The sequence below is a fragment of the Hyaena hyaena genome, unplaced genomic scaffold (genome assembly GCF_003009895.1).
Source record: "Hyaena hyaena isolate Hyena2069 unplaced genomic scaffold, ASM300989v1 scaffold_300, whole genome shotgun sequence".
NCBI lineage: Eukaryota > Metazoa > Chordata > Mammalia > Carnivora > Hyaenidae > Hyaena > Hyaena hyaena.
This window is the reverse complement of record NW_024080933.1, coordinates 1,412,522-1,435,018: the sequence shown is the minus strand read 5'-3', so window position 1 is coordinate 1,435,018 and position 22,497 is coordinate 1,412,522. Positions and strand designations below refer to the sequence as shown.

At 38.8% G+C, this 22,497-nt stretch overlaps 1 protein-coding gene and 1 long non-coding RNA gene across 4 annotated transcripts in view; one reads left to right on the top strand and one right to left on the bottom strand.

The window, feature by feature from the left end:
* The window catches only part of LOC120242133, an 82,946-nt gene extending 78,517 nt beyond the window's left edge, over nt 1–4,429 (bottom strand). For both annotated transcript variants that reach the window (XR_005531018.1, XR_005531019.1), the window contains exons 1-2: nt 4,344–4,429; nt 2,454–2,556 (exon numbers count right to left, since the gene is read on the bottom strand). This is a non-coding gene — a long non-coding RNA (uncharacterized LOC120242133). The remainder of the gene's footprint in view (nt 1–2,453; nt 2,557–4,343) is intronic.
* Nucleotides 4,430–4,601: 172 nt separating this feature from the next.
* Nucleotides 4,602–21,022, top strand: PANK3 (pantothenate kinase 3). Of its 2 annotated transcripts, XM_039247665.1 has the most exons (7): nt 4,602–5,032; nt 10,242–10,594; nt 12,823–13,076; nt 14,883–15,059; nt 15,691–15,814; nt 17,799–17,924; nt 19,107–21,022. In XM_039247665.1, exons 1-7 carry the CDS (start codon nt 5,005–5,007, stop codon nt 19,155–19,157), a joined length of 1,113 nt encoding a protein of 370 aa, XP_039103596.1. In that variant the 5' UTR covers nt 4,602–5,004; the 3' UTR covers nt 19,158–21,022. The 2 variants fall into 2 exon arrangements, with proteins under 2 accessions (XP_039103596.1, XP_039103597.1); XM_039247666.1 differs by lacking the exon at nt 10,242–10,594.
* Nucleotides 21,023–22,497: the final 1,475 nt, after the last annotated feature.

Below are 22,497 nucleotides of genomic sequence, written 5' to 3'. Positions count from 1 at the left end.
AGAGGCAGGAAGGACCTTTAAGAGAGGGAGATGTGGAGGCTGGTGCTCAGATGAGAGTGGTGAGGTTGGACACAAGTAACAGAGACAGCAGCAAGAGGACTTAGTGACTGGTCAGATGTGGGCTGGGAGGGGGTGAGAAGAGTCCCAGCTTCCTGTGTTGGGCAAGTGGGTGATTGCTGGCACCACCAGCTGAGACAAGGCCTTTAGGAAAGTGAGCAGGCAGAAGAAGAGGGTTGGGAGGGTGATAAGCTCATATCTGGACTTGTTGAGGCTAAAGTGCCAGGAAGCGGGGCTCGGTGGGCAGAGTGGAGCTCCAGAGGATCTCCTCTGTCCCCACAAGGAAGGTCCTAGGGGACTCATTCCTGGGCAGGGCAGAGGTATGCGACACCCCAGCTGGGAGCCTCTATCACACAAACCACCAAGTGTTCACACAGGCTGACTGCTATGACAAAACATAGACCGCATCCCCAATTTCAGGAGAGGATGGTCCTGGAAGACCAACAAGGCCAAGGCAGACCCTTGATTTCCCACTTATTCATTCCCTATGCTCCTTCTTGCCAAGTGACACTACGACACCCTAAAACCTGTCTTCTTTCCTCCCTTCCCCTCCCCAATCCACTTCCGTAGCACTCTATCTCAAACAGCCCTATCACTCCCGATCTCCGTCCCACTTTATTATCTTCATAGCATTTACACTGTCTAAAAGATCATACATCTGTCTACTTGTTTACTGTCTAGGTCCCCTTTGAAATGTAGACTCCAGGGGGACAAGACTTTGTTTTGTTCTTCACCGTACCACAAATACTTAGAATGTTAACTGACACACTGTAGGAGCTCAAAAAGCAGTTGTTAAGTGAAGTTCTCATCGAAGCACTTCTCTCCCTCTCTGCTGCCACCACACTGATTCATGTTCCCACACACTTCACAGAGTGTTCCTGGAGCCTCTTAGACGTGGTGATTGCTTGCATGTGGGCCAGGAGGGTGAGGGAGGAGCCTTTCCATTTCCAAGTCACAGAACCTCTCTGGTCCACTCATTGTCCACACGGTAGCCAGACTGGCTTTCTAAAATCATAGATCATGTCGATCCCCCACTTGAAAATTTCCAGGGGTCCTCAAGGCCCAGCATGCCCACCTCTCCAACTGTACCTCCAATGACTACCAATCACTTTACCAATCACTTTACTCTCTACTGCCCATACTCTGCTCTGCTCCTCAAGCCAAACCTATCTCCATTGCCAGTCACACCTCTGTCTTCCCCAACAATCTGCAAGGATTCCAGCTCATACACTGCCTCCTTGGAGAAGCCTTCTCTGACCATCCAAACTAAAATAGAGCCCTCCTTCTCTGCCCTCACACATCGATCTGATTATTTCTTTCATATCACTCACCATAGCCTATTCTTGTTCACTGATTTGGTAACTTGATTATTATTTCTCTCTTTTTCCACTCTCTCTTCTCCTAGCATGTATTCCAGGGCCGAGAACATAGTTAAAGCTCAATTAACATATGCTGGATAAAATTGTGTTTCCCTATTATCATGGTGATGCTGGTGCTGCTTATACCATGATGCCCTCCCCAGTGAGATGCTGGTTTGAGTTTGTGGAGCCAAGGACTGACTGGAATATGTTCTTGGCCATCTAATTAGAGATAGAATCCACTGTTACAAGCTTGGTCTGGTCTTTGAAGCCAGGGTGTGTGTGTGTGTGTGTTTACTTTATACCAGGAGACCTCATCAGCATCATTATGTACAATCTACCACCTACCTCCATTGACACACTCAGTAAAAGCAAAATGAGATTGTGTCCATTCTCCTCTCTATTCCTCTGCAAGATAGGGTGAATTTATTGTGGGTGATAAACTATAAATATTGAAACAGGAACACAGTCTCTTGGCCCCTTTAGATACTCTCCCCAACTCCCACACTCACCCTGCTGGGAAAGGTTTTAAGGACATGAGAGAGAAGAGAGAAAATGCAGTTAACCAAACAGTACTGGAGGGAGAGATGGGGCTGACAGCCAGTTGGGAATGCAGAAGAAAGTTTCTGCCCAAAAACTGAAGCAGGATAACCTGTCAGTTTCAATACCATTGGGGGGGAAAAAAAACTTAAAGGAAGACGTAGTTGAACACATCTCATGTTTCTGAAAAGGAGACATATTTTAGTGGACTTCAAAAATCTGAAACTTTTTGTGAACTTCAAAAATCAGAAACAGAAGAAACCTCAACCGTTTCTTTTTAAAGGTGTGTAATCTGAAACTGAGAAAGGAGAAAGGACTTTCCCAGGACCACACAGAAATTCCATGGACAAGAATTCTCACTATTCAAAGTTCAGTGGTTTTCTGGGACATAGCATCACCATGTAAGCCTAACTTTTAAGCTAAATTGAACTAGTCATCCACATGTATACTCGTCTCTGTGGTCACGGAAACTAACAAGAGCTTGTGTCCAAAACTCACCGAAATTCTTATGGCTTCTCATTTTAGCTCTCCTTCCTCTTGGTCCATGGCCAGCCTATCACAAGACACACATATCACTTCCCTTTTGACTTCCAAGCTGATGCTGTCAAAAAGAAGCAGGAAATAATCAAAAGATATATTCTGGTAGAGAACAGGGTATGTACATTTTTACAAAACCAGCAAGTGAATCATATTAGATACTGAACACTCTTTGAAGTCATGTCTGATCAGAAATCATGATTCTCACCCAGTAAAACTGTGGGCAAACATGACCATTTAAGAATAGCTACAGTTCTATATGGGGTGAAATGACAAGAGGGACTAAAAGAGGAAAAGAAGGTTAAGTCTACCATTCATGGTTCAGAATAATCAGGTCACACATCAGGGAGCTCAGAAAAATGTTTCTATAAAAAATAGAAATATATTTCTAAACAACAAATGTGAAACCTGGGGTCAAAATAACAAAAATAAGGAACCACAAAGTACCAATTAAACTTGAGGTCCAATCCCAAATAATTACCTTAGGCAAACAGTGTAGATAACCTTTCTTCATCTTTACTATAAGGATAACAACAGCAATAACAGACATAGTCATCACTTACAGATCACTACTCATACGACAAGCAGTGAGTTAACTATTTTATATCCCTTCTTTCACCTAATCCTCATCCCAACCCCAAGAAACATAGACATCATCATTTCCAATGAGAATCAGAGAGATGAAGTAATATGCCCAAATTTATTGCCAAGTTATAGGACCAAGATATAAATTCAAGTCTACAGTTCTTAATCATTATATTTCAAAGGGTGGTTGTGAGGATTAAATTTAAATTTTAATTAATTACTTAATTTTTGAGAGAGAAAGAACAGGCACAAGCAAGGGGGAGGGGAGGGGGTGGGGGGAGAGAGAGGGGGAGAGAGAGAGAGAGAGAGAGAGAGAGAGAGAGAGAGAGAGAATCTTAAGCAGGCTCCATAACAAAGCCCCAAGAGGGCCTCATTCCAAGACCTGGGGAACATGGCCTGAGCTGAAATCAAGAGTGGGATGCTCAACTGACTCAGACACCCAGGCAACCCTAAATTAAAATTTTAAAAGGAAAACACCTTGCTAAGTGCCAGCTCTCAGTAGAGAGCTCCCTGGTCATCTGTGCCCCTTCCTGTCCATATTCACAATCCTTGTCTCATCCTCCGTAAGAAAGGGGTAATAAAGTTCAACCATCCATTGCCAACTCTCAGACCACCTGTTGCCAAAGTCACTGAATTCCTGGTCAGCTTGCTGGGGGACAGAGGCGCAGGGGAGGGCAGGAAAAGATGCTCAATGCCATCCCTTCCTGTTCCAGCTAGAAGTCTCAGAACCTAGGGTGCATAGGGAAAGGGGTCTCTGGCTTTGCTGTGAGAACTGGAAAATCTAACGATCTTCTCAGGAAATTTTCCCCTCTGGAAGGAGGAAGCTGGACTGCAGGGCCCCTGAAGGGACCGGGAACTGTGGCAAAGAGCACGTGTTCTCCAACTTGACTTCTCAGATCCCACCCCATCTTCAAAATGAGCGATAGATAATAAAAATAATCGTAGGTAGTTTACAAGGTTGCTCAATTCAACTAAGTAATTCCACAAAAAGTGCTTAGCAGAGTGCCAAGGACATGGCAAGCATTCCATAAATGTTAGTTATTATTTTTATTGCTATTATTATTCCAACTCCCACAACATTTGAGGCGTCTCTATGAACGAGACCCCAGAGGGTCTCGTTGTGAACGACTTTAATTTACAAATGCATTCAACGGTCTGCCTAAACAGCGGCTCTACAGCCCTGTGTTGAGCGTTTCCCATGGCACAATGACCAGGTTTTCTACCTCCAGGGGAAGGCTGCGACTTCTAGAACAGCCAAGACAGTACCTGCACAGACACAGTACCCTTCCCCTCTCTTCCAGCCGCGGGGTGAAGCCCGAGCCCCAGACTTCCGCAGCCCGCCCAACTCAGCCACCATTGGTCGCGTCGTCGCTGGCGTGATTGAAGCCCCGCCCCTCTATCTCTGGGACCACGCTGAGGCGACCTCCGGAAACGGAGGGGCCTCAGAGGGGGGACTGCGATGCAGCCTGGGCTTTGTAGTCTGACTGGAAAGCTGCATCCAGAGACCGGGCCATCGCGACCCGGAGAACTACCATCCCCAGCAGCCGGCAGAGAAAGGCGGGGCCGGCGTCACGTGGGCGCTCGGCCTGGGCGGGCTATTTCTCAGTGCGGCGGCGGCGGCGGCGGCTCGGGGGACCGGGGCCTTTTGTTTGGAGCGGCTGCGGGGGGGCCCCGGAGCGGCGAGGCCGGAGGCCTTCCCCAGCTCGCCCGGTCCCGGCACACCCTCGAGGGGGTGGGGAAGCCGCCCCCTGGGCCGGGCCTCGCCTCAGGCGCCGCCGCCCCGCCCCAGGCCCGCCCCGCCAGGCCTGAGGGGAGGAACCCGCCGGGCCTTCCCGCGCGGCCCAGACACCGCTGGAGTCGCCGCCGCTACCCCACTACCCTCCGTGCTCCGGTCCCGAGGCTGCCCTTGGTGTCTTAGGCAAACGCCATGAAGATCAAGGATGCCAAGAAACCCTGTAAGATATGGGGGCTTGGGCCCGCCGGGTTGGGAGAGCACTTTGGGCCCCATGCGAAGCGCCTTAGCGGAGCGGCGTCGTGGCCGGCCCGTCGCCCCTCGCAGGCGCCCAGCGCGGGATGGGGGCGGAAGGACCATTTCAGCCTCGGGGTCGAGGCCCCCTGTTCGTTCTCCTGTGCGCGCGTGACGAACGCCTGCCGCCTCCTGGCCCTTTCCTCCCACTTCCTTCTCGAGATCTGGGAGGCGCTTGGGGGAATTTTTGATTCGGGTTTTGCCAGAACAGACGGCAGATACTAGTCCGCTTCCCCAGCTAGCTCTGAAGTCAGGTTGAAAATGGTTGTCATTTGTGTCGGGGCATTTACCCCCGAGCCTCCCCCACCTCCCTTTTTTTTTTTTTTCTTACTGATTTCTGAGCTTCCTGCCATGTGTCCTTGAAATCCTGGTGTTTCTGGGAGTTGTCAACTGCTGTTGCAATTAGAGCCTTTTTAGAAAAACACGCCTGTAATCTACCAGTGGCTAATTGCCTTGGCTTGTTTTTGTTTAGACTAAACAACTAGAGAGTGTTTGCTTGGAAAAAGATACATAAAAAAATGAAAATCACAGGTATTCCCTCCACTCAAGGCTAACCATTATTAAATTTTGGTCAATACTCAGGGATTGTCTACGGCCAATATGTATATATACGAACTTTTTAATAAAGCATTTCTTTCCCATGTTTTAAAAGAGCAGATCAACTTTCATTTGCTTTCTTTGATTTTTAGCCTTTTAAAAACTTTGACCCCTGTAAATAGCATATTTAATCACTCATTGGGATTTCATACTTTCTAAGGCCATTCCCCCAGTGCAACTAGGAATGCGGGATGCATATGCTTATATCTTAGGATTGTATATTTTACAGTTTTTAGGGTCTCGGGTGATAAAACGGAGGGAGCACGGACACCTTCCCTTCTGGCCCATCAGGGCTCTTGTTACCTCAGGGGAGAGGCAGCATAGGGGAGCACTCTGAAAACTACTGATTGTTATTTAAAATTTTTTTTTAATGTTTTTTATTTATTTCTAGGAGAGAGAGAGAGACAGCGTGAGCAGGGGAGGGTCAGAGAGAGAGGGAGTCACAGACTGAAACAGGCTCCAGGCTCTGAGCTGGCAGTCAGCACAGAGCCCGACGCGGGGCCCGAACCCACGAACCGCGAGATCATGACCTAAGCGAAAGTCGGACTCTTAACCGACTAAGCCACCCAGGCGCCCCTACTGATTGTTATTTAAATATGAGATACTCCGTGCTTAATTCTACTGATGAGGAAATGGAATTTATTTATTTAGAGTAACTTTTCCAAGGCTATACCAACCAACCGTGCTAATGAGGTTCAGCGCCTGGAGTGAACTCCTCGTCCGGTGTTTTTTTTCTGCACCCACAGGGCATAGTTTAGTCTAGATACTTAAACACAAATCTTCCCAAACTGGTGATTTTTTTTATCTGCCTGCTGAAGAAAATATATTTTTTAATGATGATCTCTTGTGAACGTTAGAGTTCTTATTCAAGGAGTCTGTCAAATAGTGATGGGAAGGTTTTAAGTGACAGTTAATATAGAACCAGTTTTAATTTCCTTTACATTTGCCGAGTTAAACTAATCTTGTACAGATGCAGTAACAGCAAACACTTGGAGGATGTGTTCCTTTAACACATACGTTTTCCCTGCTTGTCTTAGAATTTCCATTTAGTAAAATGAGTTGAACTTTGACAAGCTCCTATTCTCTTAGCGTGTTTTCTTGTTGCCATGGTAGTGATTCGATTTGTTAGATTTGGGCACACTTGTAATCAGGTATGAATGCCACCTTTGCTTCAGCAAAGATAATAATTAAAGGTTTATAAAAGAAACTTTAAGTTGAGAAAGGAGCACCTATTTTTTTTTTAGCAGTTGCTTATTCCTACGTAAGAGACTGTTAATGCTGAAAGAGTCACGCTCAGACACTAGTCAGTTAATAGGATTTAGAGGTCTAAGGAAACACTTTCCCTTTTTTCTTATATGTAAAAGGTGACTTTACTGTTTCCTCAGTTCTTCACAGGGAAAGTAAAGAACATCTTGTTTTCCTGTGTGAGGGAAAGTATTTCAATTATGAACTATAAATATATATAACTGCAAAGTGTTATTTCTAATGTTTTAAACCACTCAGATTAGCAGAAGATGTATTTGTGATTTGTGTTGTTTTAGAGTACTTGTATAGGTTTTTTTTTTTTTTTAGAATTACAAATTTAGTGAGCAATTCCTATGTGCAGAAGCACTATCTTTACAAGCATTGCAGCATTAAACCAGCGGCTTTAGCTTCAAGCTCTTACATTCACCTTAGGGTTAGAAAATACTGCTTTTAGATACATCACTATATATTACAAGGTTATAAAGCAAATGTGTGTATTTAACCAGAAAATAAGAAAAGGAATACGTTTCATCCTCTAGATTGTGTAAGTAAAAGGTTAGTGTTTGAAATATGTGTTAATGAAACTCCAAGGGAAGGATGAAGTCAAAAATTATTCTCATGAAAAATTTTTCTAGTAAAACTTTTTCTAGTTTTCTGTGAAAACCTGAAAAACGGCAATGTTTGTTTGCTTTGCCTTTACTTGCATTTTTCACACTGCTTAAATATTAGATATTAAAAAGCCAAACAATCGTGGGTTCCTCTCTACCTGGACTGACATGATCTCTTAAGGTCTGTTCAGTCCTTGTGTTGCTTACCTTTGTGGCATGTAGCCTGATTAACAAGGTGATAGTAAAAGATACATTTTATTTTAATTTGGTGAGATAAAGGTTTTTGAATCTCTGCTAACCCAACCTGAAGCATTTGTCAAAACCAGAGAGAAGTATATGGCATATAAGTGCAGTTGGATTGGCCTGTTTGTAAACTGTGTCAGCACAGAGCCCGATGCGGGGCTTAAACCCACAAACTGTGAGATCATGACCTGAGCTGAAGTCGGATACCCAACCGGCTGAGCCACCCAGGCGCCCTGTTATTTTTATGTTTTATCTACCATCCATTGAAAAGTGTCCTAAACATCCAGATGGCCAACAGACACATGAAACGATGCTCAGCATCCCTCCTAATCAGGGAAATACAAATCAAAACCACACTGAGATACCACCTCACACCAGTCAGAGTGGCTAAAATGAGCAAATCAGAGAACTCTAGATGCTGGCGAGGATGTGGAGAAACGGGCACCCTCCTACACTGTTGGTGGGAATGTAAACTGGTACAGCCCCTCTGGAAAACAGTGTGGAGGTTCCTCAGGAAACTAACAATAGAACTCCCCTATGACCCAGCAATAGCACTGCTAGGAATTTACCCAAGGGATACAGAAATGCTGAGGCATAGGAGCACATGTACCCCAATGTTCATAGCAGCACTCTCCACAATAGCTAAAACATGGAAAGAGCCTAAGTGTCCATCAACAGATGAATGGATCAAGAAGATGTGGTTTATCTATACCATGGAATACTACATGGCAATGAGAAACAATGAAATCTGGCCATGTGTAGCAACATGGATGGACCTTGAGGGTGTTATGCTGAGCGAAATAAGTCAGGCAGAGAAGGACAAATATCATATGTTTGCACGTATAGGAGGATTAGGAGGAACTTGACGGAGGAACAAGGGGGAGAAGAAGGGCGGAAATGGTGGGGGAAAGGGAGAGAGGCAAACCATGAGAGACTCTTGAATGCTGACAAAAACTGAGGACTGATGGATGTGGGGGGGAGGGGGGGATGGGCATGGAGGAGGGCACTTTGGGGATGAGCACTGAGTGTTATGTGGAAACTAATTTGACAATAAACTATTTGTAAAAAAAAAAAAGAAAAGTGTCCTAAATGCATATCTGTTCAACAGTTTGGGAAAATATATCTCTGATATATTGGATCAGTAGAGCTACTCTGTATTGGTTTTTCTTTTAAGGCAAACAGTTCCTTGGAATATCCCCTTTGTAACTAACTGTTAGTATTGCTACTTGAGAGCAGGGATTTAAAAATTGAGAAAATTTAGTTTCTTTTACATCTTTGTTTATAAAAATCTACAGGTGGCATAAAAGCAAAATCCCTGTTTGGGGGGTCTTACTGCCACCCAGATTATGGTCTTACATCATTTTACTAATTTCTTTTTAAAAGAAGTTTCTATTTTAAGATTGTCTTTAATGTAGACCTATATCTGCAACTTGGGTTTCAAATACAAAAACAAGTGAGCTGGAAAAAAAAAGAAAGAAAAGTAAGCTCTTTCTCCAGAAAAAGATGAGAATTACTCTTATGTTTAATATTATTAGTTTCAGTAAATGTAAATTCTGTAATGGAGAAATGTATAGAATCCTATCTTGTTGAATTGTATGTTCCTGGTTTCTAATAATTACACATAACAAACATTAATATTTAAGAAACAAATTTTAGAGGGAATTAGTTTTCTTTGACAACTTATACTGCTAAATACATTTTGTTCTGAGGCATTTTATAATTTATAATTCATAAGTATTAAATTATTTTTGAGTATCATCTTGTTTAAGATTCCAGAAAATAGAAATGGACCTTAAAGAAACTAGGATTCAGAGAAGTTAATGGCTTTTTTAAAGTCCTATAGTTCAATTAGCGAAAGAGCACCAAGTCCCGACTTACCTACCCAAATGATACAACTGCCTGCTCAAATATGCCCTAGGAGGACTTAACCTTCAACATTATTAACAGCTAATTTAATTAACCAAATGTACCAAAGAAACCTAATGCTTAATGAGGAAGTACTAAGATTTCTTTTTAAGGAGGTACTTTTACCTTGGGTTACTTGAAGTAATTATAGGCCAATTTTACTATGTTAAAATCTTACTAGAAACATTATCTAAGCCATAGATTATGACCTATTTATTAAAAACAATTGGTCCAAATTTTTCCTTATACCCTGGGGCATATGATAAGTATTTAATAAATGAAAAAGAATGCCTACCTGACCAGAAACCAAATGACCTTTGGCCAGCTCTAAGCATCCTATGTTACAAATTTTTAGAACATATACAAAGTAATACTTTGGAGGGGAAAAGTTGAGTTGTACATAGAAGATGCATCTTACCCCCAAAAAACTGACTGCATGATTCAGGGCAAATGAAATTTGTGGCTAATTAACTAGTTTCTAACTAATTTGTGTTTCTAAAGCCAATGTAGATAGTTAAAATTATTTTTTTTCATCCACAGCTTTCCCATGGTTTGGCATGGACATTGGGGGGACTCTAGTAAAGCTCTCCTATTTTGAACCTATTGATATCACAGCAGAGGAAGAACAGGAAGAAGTTGAGAGTTTAAAAAGTATCCGGAAATATTTGACTTCTAATGTAGCATATGGATCCACTGGTATTCGGGATGTACACCTTGAACTGAAGGATTTAACACTTTTTGGCCGAAGAGGGAACTTGCACTTTATCAGATTTCCAACCCATGACCTGCCTACTTTTATCCAAATGGGAAGAGATAAAAATTTCTCAACATTACACACGGTGCTATGTGCTACAGGAGGTGGTGCTTACAAGTTTGAAGAAGATTTCCGCACAGTAGGTGTCTTACTCAAAGCCAAAAATTGATACCCATTCTCTTTAATTTTTAAAACATGAGGCTAGCTTTCCTTCTAACATGTTTCTTAGATTAGTTCCCCCTGCTTGGATACAGAGGAAGTATATATTCATGATAATTTTATCATTTGGGGTGTGTTTTTTAGGAGGGGGTTGGAGAGGGGCAGAGAGAGAGAGAGAGAGAGAGAGAATCTCAAGCAGGCTCCATTCTCAGCATAGAGCCTGACATGGGGCTCCATCTCATAACCTTGAGATCATGACCTGAGCCAAAATCAAGAGTCAGGCATTTAACCTACTGAGCAGCCTAGGTGCCCCTCATTTGAGGACTTAAACATCTTTATAGGCTGAGTAAAAAATCACCCCAGATTTGGGTTTATTGGGTAAAGCCTGCTAGGTTTAGGGACTGCTATAAAGATACAGTAAAAAGAAATTTTAGTGAATTTGGTAGTGTAAAACCAGATATAAGTGAGTTTTGGATTGTTTTCACTATTACTGTCCTGTGTTTGCATTGCTCTTTGTATATTATCCATATAGTCCTCTCTCCTAGGGCCATCTCCCCAAAGAAAAACAGCTGAAGCCAGTGTCTTTTGATTAGTAGACATCTGAATGAAAGTCCCTGTTACCTCCTTTTCATGATTTTATCTGTCAGCCTTACCATGTTCTTGTCTCAAAGGGCGTCATTTGGATATGGCAAATGTAAGCATTTGATAATGTAAGCACATAACATAAGCATTGATTTATGTGCTAGTGGGAGTTTGCCAAGCTTCTAGTTCTTTCCATTAGAGTAAAGATTAGAAAGTTGACATTTGGGGCTACTGAAATTTGTTTTCCTTGAAAATATGCAAGTGGACCATTTAATTAAATTTATATAAGAAAAATCTGTTAATAGAACATAAGTGATCACTTACATGGCTCACATAAGTGAGCCTCTTAAACTTTAGGATAGTTTAAAAGTCTAAATTGTTACTCTCTTGATGGATAATGCTATTTTGTATTCAGTTTATTGAGTAATTTGAACATAAATTTGAGACCAGTCCACTTGGACATGAGATATTTTTAGTGTTTAGTATTCTTACCAAAAGCAGTGTCCTTGATGCCAGCTTTCACTTCACCTGGCCACTATCAATATTTTCTAATGATGAAGTTATGTAATAACTGTTTTTGTTGACGATCATTCATTCATTAAGCTAATAATTGAGCATGTAGTATATGTCAAGTATTATGCTAGACACAGCTCAGCTGGGAATAAGACAGTCTTAGCCCCTAAAGAAAGAGTATAGTAGAGCACAAATGAGTTAGACCACACAAATGAGTTAAAAATAAAAGTACCATGTCTGATCATTAATATTGTTACTATGAAAAGCAGTGCCATGGGAAGACCAGAGTAGTGTGGTACCTAGCAAGTTCTGGAGAATGAAAGCTTCCCAGTGGAGGTGATCTCTAAGCTGAGATTTTATTACTATTACTTTATAATACATTCTTTATGAATCTGAAATGAATTTAATAATTTCAAACTAGTACCCAAAGTATAATATAGAGACAGGAATTGAAGGTATTTGTATATTGGTAGATTTCTCTAGTAGGATCACAGAAGAGGGGCATAATGAAATAGTTAGATACTGACACTTTTACACATAAATTCACCATAAATTCTAAAGCCACAAATGCTAACATTGATAAGGAAGTCCAGTATTTCCTCAGTTTATATGGTGGTTGCATTCCTAGCAAATTTAGTGTACATATATTAAAACAGTGTAAAGAATTCTTTGTTTACATAGGCATGGTTAACTATAAACAAATTTTCCTACTGCTACCCACAAAAATGTCTGTCAGGACACTGAAAGATAGATTAGGAATGGGATACTTCTTTGTTTTGCACAACTGCCCCACCCATTGGAGATGTCTGACATCCCAAGTCCCTGCCTACTAAACATTAGTTTAGTCCTTTTCTTTTTGTGAAAACTGAAATATCCCCACCAATTTCCAGAATACCTCCAGAGGTAATACCACCATCACTGAGAATCATAAGACTTAGAGATTTTGATACAAAACAAGTGAAAATGTATAGGTGATTTTGAGGTTTTATGAAGTATGTGAAAATTATACAGTGCAGTTGAGTCAAATATTTTAATACTGTCCCTTGTTCACTTTGTACAACTTTTTTGGTGTTTTGGTGGGGTTTTTTTTGTTTGTATTTCTTTGTTTTACAGATTGGAAACCTCCACCTGCACAAACTGGATGAACTTGACTGCCTTGTAAGGGGCTTGCTGTATATAGATTCTGTCAGTTTCAATGGACAAGCAGAGTGCTATTATTTTGCTAATGCCTCAGAACCTGAGCGATGCCAAAAGATGCCTTTTAACCTGGATGATCCCTATCCACTGCTGATAGTGAACATTGGTTCAGGAGTCAGTATTTTAGCAGTCCATTCCAAAGACAACTACAAACGAGTAACTGGGACAAGGTAGTAACCTTTTTATTGTTATTGCAGTGTTCATGTTGTTTTATATACAGAAGTTGTGAACTCATTAATGTTAGCCTCTAACATGTATTTGTGCAGTAGCCAAAAAAGGTAGATATGTAAGTACAAGTTAAAGTGTTGCAGATAATGTTGTTTTGTAAGGTATGTTTATAAAGACCCAAAGTGAAATCATTATTTATATTTGCTTAGCATCAGTTGGCACCAAACTTTCCACAATTGTAAGAGAGAATATTTATATGGAATGATTTCAGTGACTTTTTTATTTTCCAAAGCATTCTTCTATGTCTTTCACTATTTTATAGATATATGTAAGCCTAAAGCTTGGCACTGGTCAGCCTGCATGCTGATTGGATTAAAGATTCATATTTAAGTGTTGTATTAGGCAACATTTTGATAATTCTTATAGGATGAATTTAACATGAGCTCTTTATGGGATAACATTAATGTTCCAAATATCCCATAGTGTTTTCTATAATGCCTGAAGTATTGTGAAATGAAATTTTTAAATTGTCCTTATGATTCTGATATATACTTATCAGCTTTTAAGGAGGATAGAGACTCCTGTTTATTTGAGAAAGAAAGATTTTGGGGTGTATGAAAAAATCTCATTTGCATTTTAAAGTAGTGCTGTTGTTAAAGTGATACTTAAATTTTTTTTTGTTTTAAGTAAACTACCTCCATTACGGAGCTCAGACTCAGAGAACCTGGAGATCAAGGGTTGCATGTTCTACTGACTGAGCCAGCCAGGTGCCCCTAAGTGATACTTAAACTTAATTAGTACTGTAGTGGCTAAAAATCTACCTCCATTGTGATGCTCTATGCCAGAAAATTATAGGAAAGTATTACCTACTGCAGTCAGTTCTAAAAAATTAAGACTGGTTAACTAAATTCTAGCAGTGATCAAAGGTAGAGTCTGTTAGGGACGCCTGGGTGTCTCAGTCGGTTAAGCATCTGACTTTGGCTCAGGTCATGATCTCACAGTTTATGGGTTTGAGCCCCGCATCGGGCTCTGTGCTGACAGCTCAGAGCCTGGAGCCTGCTTCAGATTCTGTGTCTCCCTCTCTCTCTGCACCTCCCCCGCTCACACTCTGTCTCTCTCTCAAAAAATAAAATAAAGACATAAAAAATAAAAATTTAAAAAAGTATAGAGTCTGTTAGAAATTGAGGTGAATCTGAGGAGCAAAGGTTTTAATTTTAGGAGCTAGAGAGACATTTCATTTTATGAGCATATCCAAAAGAGTAATAGAACCAAGTAAATTTCTGGCATTAACATATTGACCAGCCTGAGAAAAATTTTCTCACGATGGTCATTTCTGGGTCACATTAAATGCTTATGTATCATATTGAATTGATTTCAGCCTTGTCAGACCAAGTAAATAGACCTTTCACTTAATCATTATCTGGTAACCATGTAGAGTTACAAATTTTCTCCTTTTAATTCATATAGTAATTTTTAACACTTAAACTGCTTTTTCACTCACATAAAAGCATTTATTTTCAGTAATTACAAAGTGTAAAGAATTGGTAAAGATAATAGAAAATATAAAACATCTCTTCTATCCTCATGATGCTTCTACCAAATGATTATTTTCCCCTTTGGTTTATTTCATCTGACAAATTTGGATTTGCTAGGCATTTTTCTTACCTTCATTATGTTGATACTTCAGCACTTGGCACTAGCAATATATTCTTTGCATTTATAGAATATATGAATACTCCGCCTTTTTACTCTGGAGAAAGAATACAGTATGTAAATGTAACTTACCCAGATTTCTTTGTTTTCTTTAGCCTTGGAGGGGGTACCTTTCTGGGTTTATGCTGTCTGTTGACTGGCTGTGAAAGTTTTGAAGAGGCTCTTGAAATGGCGTCCAAAGGTGACAGCACCCAAGCTGACAAGCTGGTCCGTGATATTTATGGAGGAGATTATGAAAGATTTTGTCTCCCAGGTTGGGCTGTAGCATCTAGGTAAGTTTAATATTTATGTTGTAATTAAAGGTTCTCATTTAGTTTTTAGAAAGCAATATATTAGGAAATTGTAAAGGCTTACTCTTAACCACTTTACGTTCCAAGTTTTGAACACTCATGTAGTTTAAAAATTAGATATGCATTAAGAAGTCTCAGCTATACTCTATAAGAAACCATTTTTATTCTTGTGCATCCTTTCAGGTTTTTTTATGCAAATGTAAAGACATATCTTTATCCTCCCCTTTTACAGAGGTTAACTTTCAGAAGGTAATATTTCTATGCTATTATACAGCATACTGTATATACTGTTCAGGCAATATATCCTAGTCTATCTACTGGCTTCCCTCCCTTCATTTCTCTCTTGCCTTCTTTTCTCCCCTTTCTCTTCCTTTTCCTCTCCTTCCCTCCCTCCCTTATTAACAGCTTCTTGGTATTTTTATTGTGTGGATTTATCAAAGTTTGTTGAATGTTTTGGTGGTTTCCAGTATTTGCTATGTATAGTTCAATGGGTCAGTCAGTAACCTTATTAACACACATTATTTTGTACATATCACGTTTATCTGTAGGATAAATTCCCAAAAATGTTGCTTATTATCAGAATTGATTTTGTTTGTTTTTCATTTCTTTGCAGTTTTGGGAATATGATTTATAAGGAGAAGCGAGAATCTGTTAGTAAAGAAGATCTAGCAAGAGCTACTTTAGTTACTATCACCAATAACATTGGTTCTGTGGCACGAATGTGTGCTGTTAATGAGGTAAAAAAAACTTAACTGTAAGAAAAATGTGAATTGGAATTTTATGTATGTATAGCATGACTTTTTTATGTTCCTTAACAAGGTCTCTATGATTGAGATTACTCATCTCTGTTTAATCCCAAGGCTCATTAGCTAAATATGTCATGTGTACCCAATTATGTTGCTTTTAAAGAAAGTAGCAGATAATTCAAATTGGAAATAGGACAAATAGACATTTACATTTCAAATTTATCTGGAAGCTTTTCCAGAAATATACAACCTAAATCTCTTGAACATAGAAAATTCTTTTCAAACATAGGACATTTTTTGAGGTAACTACTGAAAGAGCGTTTTGGGGGTTTTTGTTGTTTTTTTTTTGTATTTTGTTTTTACTGTTAATGTTGCATATTAGCAAAGTGCTTGGAAGTTTTCTTACTGCCTTTGGCTTCTTTACAGTGCTGCCTTGTTGCATATGGATCAAGCAGCATTGTACAGGGCTATGAAGGCATTGAGACTTGTTCTTCACATGCAATTTGAATGATACATACTTAATGAAAAGCATTAACTCATAGATTTGCCTCGTTGGGTTATCTTTATTTGAAGGAGAGTAGATACACAGTTCTGTCATCCTGTGATAGATGTATTTGCCCATTTAATTTTTGTAAGTAGCAAATACTTTAAATGAATTGGAAATTTTGCTTTTTGAGGGAACCCTTCATTTGTTCATTCATTTATTCATTGAGTGGGTATCTGGAGTACCTTTTACCTGGCATTTTTCTAGGCACTTGGGATATATTAGTGAAAAAAAACAAAGGCCCCTGGCTTTGTGGAGCTTCCATCTATTCTAGGGATAGAGTAAATTTTTTAGTATGTATTAGGTGATAAATGCTACTTTTTAAAAAAGAAAACCAAACAAGATAAAGAGAATGGCAGAAGACAGATTGCTGAGTAGTTTGGTTGTTAAAGGAAGGCTTTATTGAAAATGTGACCCTTGGGTAAATATTTAAAGGAGATAAGGTAATCATGCGTGTTATTCTATGTTAAAATCCGGTTCTAAGTGTCTCAGTAACAGTTGAGTAAGTTGGTAGGGGGAGCCACCCTCAGGTGTTTAAACCTAGGTTTGGGAATATTTCACTTTTGGGGGCTGACAATCTGGGACCACTTGACCTAATAGTGATTGAGGCCATAGCTTACACTATTCAAACTCAGTGTGCAAACATGTATACTCAAAAGTATGTTATTGTGAGAGTAGAAAAGCATTTTGGAGATTGAAACACTAGTTCCTCCATCTAAGATTTCCTTCAAGGTATCTAGGGAACTAAATTTTTAGTGAGTGACATCTTAGCAGGGAGTGACTTGATGGGTTAGCTGGGGCCAGAGATGCTGGAAGCTTCAAGTTTACATTGTTTTTTAAACACAGTTAAAATACTGTTTCTTGGTTTCTCTCCTTTAATCTCAATAATATTTCTCTAGATTACTTCCTTAATAGATTATTTATTGGCCATTTTCAAAAACCAGTTATCATCTAAAATCATTTACTAGGCTCTTTCCAGAACTTTTTTTTAATAGACTATATTTAAAACATAGACAAGTTTTAGGTTCACAGAAAAATGGAGTGAAAAATATGGAGAGTTCCCATATATACTTTTAAACCCCACAGCTGCATGGCCTTCCCCACTGTCCATATCCAACACCAGATTGGTACATTTGTCATAATCACTGAACTTGCAGTGACACATCTGTATCACACAAAACCCATAGTTTACGTTTTGGCTCACTGTTGATGTATATTCTATAGGTTGTGTCAAATGTGTAGTGATATATTCTGAACCAAATTTTAAATATTCAGGATTATGGAGGCATATGTACCAGGAATGTAATAGACACTTAAGAAAAGTAGTGGCTATTTATATTTTTAAGTAGAGATTTTTCTAAACCCTACTGTATTATAAAATCTACTTGATAATTCTTATTTCAGGTCATTTTCTTTGTTCTTTTCTTTTAGAAAATAAACAGAGTTGTCTTTGTCGGAAACTTTTTACGTGTCAATACTCTCTCAATGAAACTTTTGGCGTATGCACTGGATTACTGGTCAAAAGGTCAACTGAAAGCATTGTTTCTAGAGCATGAGGTATGATAGGAAAAGGATGTTTTGTCAATTTTAATAGCATGCTTTTTTTATATGCAAGTTTTATATATTGCTTCTTGCTGTGTACTTAGAAGTATAAAACTGTGATTTACCTAAATACTATATGGAGTCCCATACTTCAGTTTGACTGGGGGGATATGGGTTACTGTAACCTCCATATTCATGCCCCATTAATGCAGACACCCAATTAAGATGGAGTTTCCCTTTTCCTCTGACCAAGAGAGAACAATATTAGGTCTTGTGAGCTCCTTAAATACTGGGACTGCATGTGTACGTAGTGGATTTATTTCATTAAATTGTTCTCTTGCTTTTTTTTCTTCCCTTGAAATAACAAATATTAAATGTAAACAAAAGTATATAATTTAGCAATGAAAATTCTTAAAATTCTTAATCCTTCCATCACAACCTCACCTCCACCTTCAAAGGTGACCGACCATTGTTAAAATTTTGGCGTTTATTCTTTTAAGATATTTTTCCTGTAGATTCACTACATCCACTTATTCTAATCTGAAAATATCAGTTCATATGATATTTTGGATTGAGTAAATTTACCTTGAATTACTTTGTTTCTGGTCAGGTGGACATATTAATTTTAGTAACACGTATTCAGAGTATTCCCTTATAAAGCATCTGTGTCTCATTGTCCCCACTGTCACCATGTAGACCAGAATGGTAGACTGCTCTGCAGGCTCCTCATGCCGTGCTATGTGCTGTGGGAGGGTGGCAGGTGGAACTAAAGGAATTGTATTTGAGGAAAGGGGGAGAGAAGGGTACAGAATTGCAACAATAACCTTAGAAGCTTTTTAGTGTCTAAGAGTCACACTTTAAAAGTACGTATTTCAGGAGTGCCTGGGTGGCTCAGTTGCTTAAGCATTTGCCTCTTGTTTGTGGCTCAGGTCATGATCTCACTGTCATAAGATCAAGCCCCAATCAGTTTACGTGCTGGGCATGGAGGCTGCTTAAGACTGTCTCAGCTCTTTTCCCGTGCACGCTCGCTCTCAAAGTACATACTTCGTATTTTTGAAATATTAACTGACAACACAGAAATTGGTAGATTTCCCAATGGAGATTATTAAAAGATTATGCATAAATATCTGTTCCTATTAATATTGTATGCTAGTTTAAAAGCTAGACTGCATTAATAATTGTTTTTAAATTATACAGGGATACTTTGGAGCAGTTGGTGCACTTCTTGGGCTGCCAAATTTCAGCTAAAAAGCATCAGGTGTCTCTCTGCTAATAAATGTCATTCAAGAGGAACTGAAACAGAGGCATCATTACTGGGAACCAAAGGATAGCAGAGTAGCGCTACTGCTGTTGATTTTTAAATGTCACAATGGGAAGCTGCTAAAAGTTGCCATATTAAAAGAGAGAGCTCGGTAATATGTGAAGTATTTCTAATTGAAATGCTTTCCTTTCTGTATATAGCCAGTGTTAAATCCTTAAATGCAATACAGCCTCTGATTATTGAGCTTCCTCTGAGAAGATTTTCTATTTATTTTATGTAGCCAACATTTCAGTACTGTATGCTCAAACACAAATCTTAAAGTCTCAGAAATGTTTAGCTCCTAAAACTAATTGAATCTGAATATTTGTAACAAGTGCGTTCTATGTGTTTTGGTTACTAGTAAGTGGACAGTAACTTAGCTGATACCCTGTATCAAACTTCTTGAAATGGCTATCAAAGATGATCATTTTGATGTGATTTTAGAAATGTTAAGGCAATATTAATTTTTCATTATTGTAGTTTTGTCAACATTTCCCCCAGCCAAAAAAAGCATGTTGATGTGATCTTTTCCCAGATGGACAAGCTTTTTCAAATGCTATAATTTAATTAAAATACTATTGTTAAATATTAGCCTGAATTCTAAAATGTACCCTAGAAAATGCACATGATTGGTGATACTGCACTTTCTATATTTTTTAAGTTAATCATTATGTTTAAAAACTGTTTATTTTTTAATTGGAGGCTTAATTACTTATTTGAAAGTCCATTTAATGAGGTCCCAGGACTCTTCTAATAGAATATGTTTTGCGTGCATTGATAGAGGTCTGTGCTCTTTCTGTAGCACAGTTATCTTGGGCCCAAACTGAATCATTTCTGTTTAATTAGGTCTAACCATCAAAGCTAGAGACTTTAATCTATTATGAACAGCAGCAAAATCACATTTATTCTACACAGATGTGATTGAAATCTGAAATACAAGTTTTGAAACTGTAGGCGTCTGGGGCAGTATTACAGAATTCTAAAAGGATCAGTGTTTTAAAATTCTAGTAATAAAGGCATTATAGTTTCAAATTTTGTAAGTCCTTTTGCCTTGGAATTTGTTCTCTATTTTGAAGTCATTTTTTATAATGTTAGAATTTTTTTTAGATTTTGACTTTGGCAGCAACATTTTGGAGGTCCCGTAGTTCAGCGAAGTTGATTCAAGACCATTACTTAATTAATGGTTTACAAAGTAGACTTGGAGAAAATATTCACCTCCTTAAATTACCAGTAAATCTGGATGCACTAGGGAAAACTTAAAAATTGTTTACATTACAGGAAGAAAGAAGTATTAGTATGTTTTTATAGAACATAATTTTGCTCCATAAAGAACAATTTGCAGTAGAGGTGCTTGACAAAGACATTTCTCCTTATACTTTTCAAATTTTGTGCTCAGATATTTAAAATTCAGTTGCATTTATCTAAAGACTTGAACATATGAATAATAGGAGTGAATATTTAGAGAAAAAAGCATGGAAAGTAATGGGTTAGAATTTAGAATGTTTGGAACTTGGCATTCATGTTTGGTCAGTAAGCTGTTTCGAAACCTGACAATGACTAAACATCTCTGACTTGACTATTTCCACTGTTGTGACTAGCTCTCTCTTTACAAAAAGCTACTTGTTCAGTTTAAAATTTTGTGATTTGGACATTTATAAAAAAAAGTTTTTATTTTTAAATGATAATTTCAAGTTGTAACTTGTGGCAGACTACATTAGCAGCTGTAGATTTAGGGCTCTCTTTAAGAAAGAAAATGGAGGGGCGCCTTGCTGGCTCAGTCTCTTGAGTACTCAGCTCTTGGTTTGGGCTCAGGCCATGTTCTCACAGTTTGTGATTTTGAGCCCTGCTTCAGGCTATGCACCCACAACATGGAGCCTGCTTGGAATTTCCTCTCTCCCTCCCTCTGCCTTTCCACTGCTCACACTATCTCTCTCAAAATAAGTAAGAACTTTAAAAAAAGAAAGAAATGGAATGGTCAGGGTCCATGTAAGTTAATTTGATCAATGCTCTGTTTAATTTGAGACTGTGGTTCATACTTTGTTTCTTTTGAAACTGAAATTTCCTACTAAAGTACATATAAAGTGAACAACCATTTCACCACTGTTGCTCTTGGCCATTCTCATGTATAATCAAGAATTACTGGAGTAATAAGCAAGAACACAGAGTTGTGAACAAGACTGCCAAGATTCAGGGATTTTTTAATATAATTTCATGAAATTCTTTGTAAGCATTCAGTGGTAAATCGGTTTGGTTCTAAGCCCAAACAGCATAATGCCTCAGAGCTCTATTAGACTATACTGTTTAAGAACATAAAGTGTATGTAATTTTATATATTCTGGTATGCATATTTAAGAAGTAAAAAGAAACAGGTGAAAATCATTTTGATTATATAGTTCTTTTTGATCCAGCCTAAGGGTATGTTTTCATTTCAACATATAATTAATATGGAATGTTATTTAGGCAATACCATCCTTTTTTTTTTATTACATTGTCTTCAAAACCAGTGTGTATTTATACTTAACGTCACATGTCAGTTTTGGCTAACCACATTCCAGATTCTCAATAGCCACATTTGAGTAGTGAGTGGCTACTGTACTAGATAGTGCAGTTCAAGAACTAGCTCTTAAAAATGAACATTATCATGTATCCATTAAAACTTTATGAATAAGGGCTTTTAAAAGAATATTTGAGAGGGGATATGGGAAATGTTATTTTTTATGGAAAAAATATGGGAACTTTTTTTTTAAAATACAGATTAATAAGTACCTTGTTTGGGCTAGTTTATTTTACAAAGACAAGCTGTATTTCTGACTATTCCAAAAATATCTTACATTGGATCCTGCCATTTCATCGTACAGTGTGTATCGTTTTTCCAGTGATACACTGGATAAAGTTGCTGAAGACCCATCCTGACTGGCCTCAACAATCTCCAAAATGTCTCTTTCTTTCACTGAAGCAAATTTGAGGATTCCATGATTTAAATCCCCTCCCCCCCAACCTCATGTACTTGAATTTTGAGAAGACCACTTTAAAGGACAAAATAGAGACCCTTTTAATTCTTCATTGTGTTCTATATACACAAGAGAATCTTCTTTATAACTTTTGGGTTTAATTTTCATTCTTAAAATCTGATAATATGTTCAGATGCACAGAGCACTGTCAGTTTGGGGGCTTGGTAAAGAACATAAAGTCTAGAACTTTCCACCACCAGCCGTCCGCCCACCCCCCCAAAAAAGATTGCCTTTTAACTAGAGACTCTTAGAACTAATGGCCTTTAGTTCTATAACC

Bases quoted from the DNA above. Each gene is read 5' to 3' on its own strand.
- PANK3 (XM_039247665.1), top strand. From the start codon at position 5,005: ATGAAGATCAAGGATGCCAAGAAACCCT. The intron at 15,060-15,690 runs GTAAGTTTAATA...ATTTCTTTGCAG, and splicing joins GGTTGGGCTGTAGCATCTAG to TTTTGGGAATATGATTTATA. The intron at 15,815-17,798 runs GTAAAAAAAACT...CTTTTCTTTTAG, and splicing joins GAATGTGTGCTGTTAATGAG to AAAATAAACAGAGTTGTCTT.